The sequence below is a fragment of the Pangasianodon hypophthalmus genome, chromosome 17, assembly GCF_027358585.1.
Source record: "Pangasianodon hypophthalmus isolate fPanHyp1 chromosome 17, fPanHyp1.pri, whole genome shotgun sequence".
NCBI lineage: Eukaryota > Metazoa > Chordata > Actinopteri > Siluriformes > Pangasiidae > Pangasianodon > Pangasianodon hypophthalmus.
The window spans coordinates 25,203,771-25,215,759 of record NC_069726.1 but is presented as its reverse complement, the minus strand read 5'-3'; the positions used below and the strand labels follow the sequence as shown (position 1 = coordinate 25,215,759).

Sequence of the window (11,989 nt, the reverse complement as noted above, 5' to 3'; positions counted from 1 at the left end):
CATTGCTCTTCTTAGAGTGAAGAGGCCATTTCACCTCACAGCGCACCCCAGCCACCTCACAGCCACCTCACAGCCACCTCACACTGCACCCCAGCCACCTCACACCGCACCCCAGCCACCTCACAGCCACCTCACACTGCACCCCAGCCACCTCACACCGCACCCCAGCCACCTCACAGCCACCTCACAGCCACCTCACAGCCACCTCACAGCGCACCCCAGCCACCTCCCAGCCACCTCCCAGCCACCTCACACCGCACCCCAGCCACCTCACACCGCACCCCAGCCACCTCCCAGCCACCTCACAGCGCACCCCAGCCACCTCACAGCCACCTCACACCGCACCCCAGCCACCTCCCAGCCACCTCCCAGCCACCTCACACCGCACCCCAGCCACCTCACAGCCACCTCACACCGCACCCCAGCCACCTCCCAGCCACCTCCCAGCCACCTCCCAGCCACCTCACACCGCACCCCAGCCACCTCCCAGCCACCTCACACCGCACCCCAGCCACCTCACAGCCACCTCACAGCCACCTCCCAGCCACCTCACAGCGCACCCCAGCCACATCACACCACACCCCAGCCACCTCACAGCCACCTCCCAGCCACCTCACACCACACCCCAGCCACCTCACACCGCACCCCAGCCACCTCACACCACACCCCAGCCACCTCACACCACACCCCAGCCACCTCACAGCCACCTCGCAGCCACCTCACACAACACCCCAGCCACCTCACACCACACCCCAGCCACCTCACACCACACTCCAGCCACCTCACAGCCACCTCACACCGCACCCCAGCCACCTCACAGCCACCTCACAGCCACCTCACACCACACCCCAGCCACCTCACACCGCACCCCAGCCACCTCACAGCCACCTCACAGCCACCTCACAGCGCACCCCAGCCACCTCACAGCCACCTCACACCGCACCCCAGCCACCTCCCAGCCACCTCACACCGCACCCCAGCCACCTCACAGCCACCTCACACCGCACCCCAGCCACCTCACAGCCACCTCACAGCCACCTCACACTGCACCCCAGCCACCTCACACCACACCCCAGCCACCTCACACCACACTCCAGCCACCTCACAGCCACCTCACAGCCACCTCACACCGCACCCCAGCCACCTCACAGCCACCTCACACCGCACCCCAGCCACCTCCCAGCCACCTAACAGCCACCTCACACCACACCCCAGCCACCTCACACCGCACCCCAGCCACCTCACAGCGCACCCCAGCCACCTCACACCGCACCCCAGCCACCTCACAGCCACCTCACACTGCACCCCAGCCACCTCCCAGCCACCTCACACCGCACCCCAGCCACCTCACAGCCACCTCCCAGCCCTGCAGCTTTTGTTTTGTTTATGCTTATTTTCGATTTGCCAGTCTGAGTGAGAGAGAGCGCTTGAGTAAATAATTAACTCTTATCCTGTACGAAGTATTGGTTAAATGGATTAAGTTTATATGATTTGGGATTACTGTAAGAGAAAGTGAATATTTTATATGTTGGAGATATTTTATTCTCATTTAGCAAATAAACATTTTGGTTGGTGAATATTGAGTGAGTTTGTTGTATTTTATATAATGGCACAAGAGTAAATAGCAAAACAAGGTTATTTACTTCTAGCAGTAAGAAGTCCCTCACTGACACTGAAATACAGTAAGCTACAAGTAGGAGTCCAAGAGATAATATTACTTCAATATTACTATAATTTAGGAAACAACAAAGTGAGTTATGAACCCAGAGCTCTGCTCTCACAGCAACAGGGAGTAAAAGTAGGCCTATACTGCACAGCATGGATTTCATATTTTAATATCATAATAGTTATATTGTAGGAAACAGTGCAGAGTGGAAAAATATACTTTGTGCATGTATTTAGGCAACCTGCAAGGAAATTACAAATATTAGTTTGATATGAATTATTAAACAAATTTGCCAGATTCTTTCACATAATAATAAAAGTATTAAAACTGTTATCTTGTCAAACTTTATTCAGAGAATTCCATCTCACAAAATCTTTTGCCCCTGGATAGCAGGGGCTTCAAATAATCAATAAGCATGCATAAAATCATATATAATGCTGAAGAAATAAAGTATATAACAGTAAAGAAAAATTAAAGCAAATTAATTTAAAGACAAAAAGAAAGACAAACATATTTTCAGTCTGAAACAAACTGATAAGAGTGAGTCATGAATTTGGATTAAATGCTAGTTTCTCTAAGATTCCTTCAGCAATAAATATCATTGCTGCTATAAATATGTGTTTTTTTAGTGTATTGTCAAACACAACCTAATAGGAAGTTTTAAACTCACACAGGTTTCTTTAATTATTTCTTCGAATTATTAGACTGGAATATGGGATTTTAGGTCCTTCAAATTTACCAAAAATGTTACTATCAAATAATTTATTTGATAAATTTAGTGGTTTTTTTTGAAGTGTAAACATCTGCATTAATTCTTTTTTACTTTGTTTTGGTCAAAGGTAATATAAGCTCGTAGATTACACATGGGTTAACTAAGATATTCTTGCTATTTTGCAGTCATTTACTACTGTTAACAAAATCTTGATGCTGAATGGGGTGAAGCCTTTTCCATTTGGTCAATGGGTTTGTGTCATTGTAATAAAAGTAAACTTATATTTATCACATGTATTTACAAAATGGAGAAGAGTAAGCCAATTAAAATTTTTAAAGTAAACAGGTAAATTTGATAGTAATGATTGATAACACATTTTTAAGCCTGTTCATTTTTTCATATATTAAGCAAAATTTCTAGGAATGTCTTAATTATTTAACCTATACTTTGCATTGACCTATAGTTTCTCTAAAATATAAAATTACTGGATTAATATGGCTTTCATTATATTCCATAATTAGTTTATTATCCAACAAAATGACCCGCAGATATCTATTCTTCCACCATCCTAGACACATTGATAAAGATTAACACAAATCAACCATACTTTATCATCAGCATAGTGTTTATAGTAAAATCATATAATAATATAACAGCAATAAGCCCATAATTTTATGAATGCTTATGTGACCACTAAGCGTCACCACCACTGGGTCACCTGCACAAACCAATACACGAAAAAAAAAACAAGGTCAAGCTCAAGGCTCCTGGTGGTAGTGTGCTCACATAAGGGCTGAAATGTCAAGGGTCAGGTTAGCATTATCCACCTGACAGGAAAAAAACAGATAAATTGTAATAAAATAGATTTCAAGCACTAATATTATATGAGAGAATTCTTAAAGTAGGTAATACTTTAATAATAATATATGTATTAATGTACTATATTTAATATTTGAATTGAAAATACCTTAATGTGATTACATTTTAATCATATGACATTCTTACATCATTGCTTTTCTCCATAAAAAAAGATGTATATATCAAAATAAACGTTATTTCTTGCTAACATTAGCATACAACCAATTCACAGCAGTCAGACAATTAACTGTTTCACTATACGACAATGACTTACTTGAATAATGCCAAATGTGTTCATGAACACATTTCCCGAGATTTCAATTATGGCGACTTTGCTCATTGGTATACGTTCTTTGAACGTACATAAATGGCGTCCATTTACAATTACCTAAACATGTAAAAGAAAAGATTTAATATAATGTTATTGACTTCATTTAACAAAATTTTTGTCAACTCATTTTGCTTCTTTAAACTTCTCACATCATAGGATCCTTGTTTAGTAAGCATGAAGATATCAAAGGCTTCTCCTTCAGCAAATATGGGATCCTCTGTCAGTTGTTGTTTCTCCCATTCATCATTACAGAAGGTATCACAGACCACACATGATAGGTAAGTCTTGAAGTGGAAGATATTTTCATCATGTTTATGTGGCCCAGCCTTTTGATTTATTTCAAAGCTGCAAAGGATATGCAAATTTCAGTATATGAAAGAAAATTGATATTTCTGTTAATAGCTGTATGTGGGTGGATCAGAAACCTTTGATCTAATGTGCTTTGTACATATTTTATGTTGCATTTGATATTCTTTGTTATGTTTGTTTGCTTTAGCTTCTGTGATACAGTGAAGGTTTTTTTTGTACAGTAATTTAAGAGCATACCACTCAGAACCTAAAGGAACTACCCCTTGGAAGAACAAAGCCAGTCCAGGTTTTAATCCTCCAGGGATTGGGTACGAATAGGGCTGGTCCTGTTAGAATCACAAACATTGTGAAGGCCATGCAATATTTCTCACAATAGAGTTTTAATGTTTTTTTGCTGTAGTTGCAGTATTTTAAAGTCCTTGTTGTAGCTTTATTGTTAACATTTAATGATCCTGCACATGATAAAGAGCATTTTGCATTTCTACACTAGATCTGAAGTGCTTGTTACTCACAGGTTTACAGAGTGGATAATTCACATCTGACCGGATGTTAGAAAGCTCCCAGTGTGAGATGCCAGAACGTTGTTCTTTACCAAAGGTAGATGCACTCCAGTTCTGGGGAGACGAAAAGAATGAAGAACGCTTATTAATGAAAATTATCCATAGAATGTCTACAGTTCTTAATACAAGTGTTTAAAAGTTTGATCAGACAAAATCATAGACAGTGTAAAAGTAATCTATACACTATTTGAAATATCAAATAACTGGAGCCTTGGACTGTTTGACTTACCGAAACAACACCAACGCTGTTTATAATGACATTTCCTTTAGCTTGAAGTACCTTCACTTTATCCACTGGTATACGGTGCTTGAACAAGCAGTACCTCCGTCCATCCAAATAAACCTGAAGAGAAAAGATTAGTTAACATTGTTTACATTATTTATTTGAATTTTGTCACTTATTTCTTTAATCTCCATACCTCATAGGCTTCTTTACTGATGACAATGAAGAGAACAAAGTGTGAACCTTTGGATAAAGAGCACCCAGGGTAAATTTCTGCATCCCCCCATTTTGCATCCTGGTACATGTTACATTCAAAAGAAAAATTGGGCACAAGCATCAAATGAAAAGCGATGTCATCACGACCACTGGTCCCAGTTCTATGATTAAAGAAAAAGCTGTGAAGAAAAGTAAAGTTGATATTATCTATCAAGCACATATCAAGATTTTCACTATGCTCAATGAGGTTGCACAATGAAATACTCCCGGACATGTGTTGAGGTGTGTGTGCCTGTGCACGCGCATGTGCCATGTATACGTACCATTCGTCCCTTTCACTAACAACCCCTTGGATGCACAAAGCCATTCCTGGTTTCATCCCTCCAGGGATTTCAACCACAAAGGGAAGTTTCTGTGGTGAGTAAGCAAAGAACCATAAGAAGCCATTAGACCCCAGATGAATGGAAAGAGCATATATGTCGATTAGGCAGTCATTCATTACTGTCTGGGAAGCACTGAGATGCTTTTCCATTCACACTGTACATTCCTCAGCACACACATCAGCAGCTTGAATCAATGAGATTTAAAAACCAGCTCCCTCAAGAATGCACAACACAGTCTACTGAAGAAGAATAACTGAAGAACTATAGTTAGGAAGTAGCCGCTAATAGTGTTTCACATTTTTTGTTCAATCATGTTACCTACACTCTTTACCTTGGAAAAAGTCGTGACTAAATTAAAGAAATATGTCATTAATGATATATTTCATTAATTCAGTCACGATTTTAATGAAATATATTATTAATGAAAAGTATATTTTAATAACATCTAGTTTAAAAACATTATGTTAAATATGTTAGTCTATTATATTTTATGTTAATGCTAATTTGTCAAAAACACATTAATGGACATTGTGGGGATACAATGCAGGAACATCATTACATTTACGGCACTCTTGAGCCTCACTATAAATGTTGTTACTCACAGGGTTGTTCAATAAATTTTTAACCTCTGACTGGATGTTTGAGGGACTCCACTGTGAAGTGCACAAGTTACTCAACATTTGGCTCCTTAGTTCATTAATAATGGACCAATGGCTCCAGTTCTGTAGAGAAAAAATGGTGCACTTTATATGCAAATATGCAAATTTTTTTCATCTTTATTATTTTACCTGTATTTTTTTCTGTATCCCTAATATGTATAATAAAACATATTTATTTATATATTGTTCATATATTTAATTTACTTGCACTGTGCAGAATATTTTAAGACATACAATTAAAACTTCACGTTATTTAATTTTTTATCATTATTTTAGTACTTTTAGTAGGATGTTATATGAATCAAAGACATGGTTTCCTTATATTTTGCTATACCCTCCATTTTTCTAGAAAATGATTGGCCAAAAATCATACTTGCATGAAAAGAAATTAGTGTAAATGTAAAAAGCTTACTGACCCAATTCTGGCCCAAAGAAATTTTTAATTTTCCTTGGCGAGAGAAGAGGACAGAGTCGCTGGCTTCACTCACTCCAACTTCACTAATAGCTCTGTACTGAACCCAATATTGATTTGCAGGCTTAATTCCAGTCAGTGTGAAGTTCTCCTGAGCATCTGGAGTCTCTGTAACGTCCCATTTTTCCACATCAGCTTCTGAATCAGTGGCCTGTATTGTCCTGTATTCCACTCTGAACCGCACTGTCGATCCAGTTGGGGACTTCTGCAGCTTCAAGATCATATTTCTGTCCTGAATGTTCACCTTGGGTGCAGGTGGTTTGGACACAGTTTTAAATGCACTGTCCACCATTTTCCCTTTTTTATAAAGACGGATGGAGATTCCAGGATTAGAGGGGTCAGAGACTGAGACAATGACAAACCTGATTTGTTTGTCATCTTTATTAGCTTGGAAAAAACTTCTGAAGAGGAAAAGGTTATCTTTCATCTTCTCACTTAATTCAGGACTGTGGAACCACAATTGTTCAGCTGACTCTGGAACTGTTACCAGGTTTTCAAACTCATCTACTTTCAAAAATTTTGTTAGAATGGACAAATATGGGTCTTCATACTTCAGAGAGGTGAAGGAGAAGCACACCACAGTATCAACACTGGGATCTATGAGAATGTTGCTCAACAGGGCTGAGTATTTTACAACAGGGACACCAGCCAGTTGCTGGGTATAGAGATTCAGCAGATGTAATTCACTCTGATTGTTCTCAAACCACTGATTCAGCTTCTCAACTCTAAAGGGAGACTTCTGATGGATGGTTATAATGTCTGCTAGTGCCTGCTCCTTCTCCTTTCCACCCCGTATAGCAGGAATGAGCCTACGCAACACTTTTAGAAAAATCACCTTGTAGACTTCTAGCAATGCCTGCAATGTCTTCACCCTTCGTCTCACATCCTGGAAATCATTTACTGTTGTGTTTGTAATCAGGTCATTGCATTGAGTCTCTGCATTTCTCAGGTCTTCCAATAGAGTTTCTGTTTTAGTGATCAGTGTCTTATGAATTTCCCTCTCCAGTGTAGCTGCTTTTTTACTCAAATGTGCAAGGGGATAAAGCCAAACCTTCATTGGTACTGCATCATTCTCCCTCTTCCTCAGCAGTGATGGAAGCTCCTTGTATAGCTGCAGGGCCTCCATGTATGTGGTGGGGTTCTGCTCAAGTTCATAGTCACCATAAAATGTACAACTGATCTTGTCAGACAATTTTTTTTCACCGTCACTCATTTTTAGACCTCCAGCTCCCTCAATATCAATAAAAGGTATATTTTTGACCATTACATTTAAGGTTCCCTCGATTTCTTCTTTGTTTTCATCTTCATTGGCTGTTAGATCAAACACCATGAAAGCCTGAGCTCCATACAGTACAGCAGTAATGACATGCGTGGCAGTTCCATCTTCGAACACCTTTGGGTAGGTGATATTGCGGTCCATAGTAAATTGTTCATATCTTGTTGTCTGGCTGTACTGCAGAGAAACCCGGCTCTGACGTGCGGAGGATTTGTTATCACGTAAGAACCTAGCTGACCCTCCAACATCCACTAAACCTCCCAGGATGCTAGCTGTAAGGGAGGCGCTCACATCTAGGAGTTTGGCTTTCTCACTGAGACAATCAGAAGCAGTGAACTTCAGATCTGTCTTGGGCTGTCGACGGGAAACTACACCCTTCTTTATTGTTTCAGTATCCCATAGAGAAATACCTGAAATGAGTGAGAGATTGCAACTTCTGTCACACAACAGTCAACTTGTAAGGTATGTCTTTAAAATAAATTGTCAAATCGTACTAGTTTCCATCTGGAAGAGTGGATTTAAAGCCTACCAGAAATTAAATTAGCACTGTTGATCTATTCTGTATTTAGTAATAATAAGAAATATTATTATGCTCCACTTTTGGCACTGTAATAAATGTTCCACAATGAATGCACTATATTCACCTCAAAGTTTGCTTCATAAAAAGCTTCAGCTGCAAGATAACATACTGAAGAAATGTTGGTTTATTGCACACCTGCTGCTGACAAACATGGATAAAAATAACCTCTCTGACTAACTAAACCTTGGATATATGGGGATAGATTTATGAATGTAAAATTTATCCTGAATTTATATATTTCTGTAAAACCGATTTGTGACAATGTCCATTGTTTAAAGAGCTATACAAATAAATTTGAATAAATCAGAAAATTATAACTTTAAATCCCAGGACTACCAGCAGGGCCAAATTTAGAGGAGTGCTGAGTACATCAATATATGACATTACTTTTGGCGCGATGAGGATATATAAAAGTAAAATCATGATTGTTTTCATGATCATTTTAGAGGCACAATCTACTGTCAAACAATTTTGCTTTCATCTTATAAATTGTGACCTACTTTTATTTTTCTCTTACTGCAGTAAATCTCCAGCAGGCTGCTTCTGTGGCTCTCACTTTGACATCTCTATGCTTGTAGTGTAGCTATCTAGCTTTCAAACAGCTATACACCAATGAAATTTTATAAGACAAAAGAATTCATTCATTTAAAAAAAACTTTAATCAGTATAATAACTGTTATTACAAAATAGTGCAAATATTTAAATAGTTTTTGCAACTCTTCTGTTTCCTAACATTCTAATTTGAGAGCATAGGTTATTGATATTGAGCCTAGATTATTGATAATCAATAGAATATGTTAAATAACTTTAAAAAAAAAAAAAAAAAAAAAAAATTAGATTACAGCCCTTTCAGGTCTCACAAAAATAATGATGTGGCCTTGGTAGAATTTAAGTTTGACATTCCTAGCTTAGTTGTAGATTTCCAGCAATTAATTAAATAAATAAATAGATTGATGTACAATCTATAAATAGATTGATCATGTCTACAGGATGGTATTGAGCTACAGGAACACACTGTCCTTGTGGATGGCTGAAAAAACATATGGCAAGGAGCCTGCACATCTCCATTATGATACATATGTTATATTTCATCAGCAAGCATGCCCAGCCAGACATTTTGACTATTAACACTTGACAGTGTTTGAAGGCAACATTGTTTTTACCAGTGAATTGGGTGATTTATTTTTAATAACATATGCTTTAATAATGTAATGGAACATATAAGTGCATTACTATGCAGCCAATGGGTTTTTATTTATTTAACAGTAAAGTAACACTTGGATTGGGTAACGTTAAAGACTGTAGGATGTTTACCTGGAATGACAGAATCACTGCGGCAGTCATACAACATGCCAGGATGCAAAGCCCTTCCTAGGGCTGCCATTTCAATTATTTTGGCTTCCATAGCTGTAAAAAATACAATGCAAAAGTACTGCTTTATAATTACTACTAAAAGTTTCATACCATAAGATCAATCACATAGTAATATTAGTAGCAGTAATAACAGAAATAGCTAGTCATCTCACCTGGTGTGTTGTTCTCACAAATAAATGAGTTCAGCAAAGGTGACTATACACAGTCCTAACCTACTTCCTCTGAATTTTATCTGTAGTTTGTCAGATATTTATAGCTAGCTCAGTTTAAAAAAAAATGTCCCCTCAGGAATTCACTACCAATTAAAGCAAATAACCATTTTACCTGGAACACAGTGAAGCTGATCCAACCTCTTAAAAAAAAAATTGGGTGTGTTTATTTTTCACAGACATTTCACATGCTTTACAGTTAGGCTTACTTATGGGTATACAGTTGAAAGCTCTACATAACAATTAATATATGATACACTAGTGGAAATAGTTAACAATAAGTTTGAACACGTTGTTACCACACAAATATAAGAACAGATTTTTATGTGACTATAATCATTAACACAAAATGGTCTGTAACTGAAAATGAAGGATGTTTAGTTGAAGCATAGCTCTTTATTACAAGAACCATCTAGGGAATCATAAAAGTTTTTGCAATGTCTATGTAATCATAAATACTGTTGTAATGTCTATTGTGTCCGATGTATAATTTGTGTCTACTGCACTGTCTGATCCTGCTGCACTGTTTGTTGCATTGTCTGTTGTTGTTGTTGCTGCTGCTGCACTGTATGTTTTGATGCACTGTTTAATGTTGCACACTGGCACCAAACCAAAACCAATTCCTTTGAGCACAACTCATAGGCGATAAAGTGTTTCTGGTTCTGATTCTGATACTGATTCTGAGTCTGATAGGGTTTAAAACTACATATTTCACGGGCCTTTACATGTTTGAAATTACTATTCTGTCATGCCTAGGCCTGCCAATTCTACAACTGATGGTATTTTACCAGGTTTGTAACACAGCCATTGTAATGCATGTCCATTTATAGAAAAATAAACACTGTAGATCGGTTTTAAGTAAGAATTGTTTTGAAAGTTTGCTTCCTGACTATAGGATGTTGATTTGTGGAACATCTGCAACACGATTAGCTTTGGTACATTGCATAAGATCTTAATAAGTATTAAATATTCTATAGAAACCAATGAATTCTTAAATTTTTTAAGTCTTAGACAGAGAGTCTTTGTCTGGCCATGGATGTGATAGATATTTATAGATATTTAATCTCAACTCATCGTTAGTTCATTTATGCTCAACTACATTCCATCAAAAATGGATTAGAACTCAATGCTTCAGTTGTTAAGGTATAAGTGTACAGATGCTCTCTTGGGAAAGCATTTGATTAGTGTCAATTATAAACAAATTATAATTTTAAGTAAATGCTCAGTCGCGCCATAGAGCTCCAAGGAACTCTACATTTGAATGATGTGTTTTGTTTAAACCGCTTGCTTTTTTATAATAATTTAGTCATTTAAAAATATCTGTATTTAATACTGCAGCCAATGTTGATGATCATCATACAGTCATTTATGTAACACCAACCCCCTTTCTGAACACTAGTTTATTAGCTCTTGTTCCACATTATCTGATAATTGTTGTTTTATATATATGATATACACCGATCAGCCATAACATTATGACCACTGACAGGTGAAGTGAATAATATTGATTATCTCATCACAATAGCACCTGTCAAGGGTTGAGATTTATTAGGCATCAAGTGACCAGTCGGTTCTCGAAGTTGATGTGTTGGAAACAGAAAAAATGGGCAAGCGTAAGGATTAGAGAGACTTTGACAACGGCCAAATTATGATGGCTAGATGACTGGGTCAGAGCATCTTTAAAACGGCAGGCCTTGTGGGGTGTTCCCTGTATGCAGTGGTTAGTACCTACCAAAAGTGGTCCAAGGAAGGACAACCGGTGAACCAGCGACAGGGTCATGGGCTCCCAAGGCTCACTGATGCGCATGGGGAGTGAAGGCTAGTCCATCTGGTCTGATCCCACAGAAGAGCTATTGTAGCACAAATTGCTGAAAAGTTAAAGCTGGCTATGATAGAAAGGTGTCAGAACACACAGTGCATCACAGCTTGCTGAGTACGGGGCTGTGTAGCTGCAGACCTGTCAGAGTGCCCATGCTGACCTCTGTCCACTGCCAAAAGTGCCTACAATGGACAGGTGAGCATCAGAACTGGACCAAGGAGCAATGGAAGAAGGTGGCCTGGTCCGATAAATTTTCTTTTACATCATGTGGAAGGCCGAGTGCGTGTGCATCGTTTACCTGGGGAAGAGATGGCACCAGTATGCACTATGGGAAGAACACAA

General features: G+C 38.9%; 1 protein-coding gene across 1 annotated transcript; it reads right to left on the bottom strand.

The window, feature by feature from the left end:
* Positions 1–2,109: 2,109 nt before the first annotated feature.
* Positions 2,110–9,650, bottom strand: LOC128320982 (cytolytic toxin-alpha-like). The gene is made up of 11 exons (XM_053241466.1): positions 9,560–9,650; positions 6,334–8,075; positions 5,861–5,980; positions 5,199–5,287; positions 4,856–5,054; positions 4,666–4,779; positions 4,389–4,490; positions 4,114–4,202; positions 3,717–3,912; positions 3,511–3,624; positions 2,110–3,205 (listed from the first exon to the last, which is right to left on the bottom strand). The coding sequence occupies exons 1-11, from the start codon at positions 9,648–9,650 to the stop codon at positions 3,161–3,163; spliced, it is 2,901 nt and encodes a 966-aa protein (XP_053097441.1). The 3' UTR covers positions 2,110–3,160.
* Between the last annotated feature and the right edge of the window lie 2,339 nt (positions 9,651–11,989).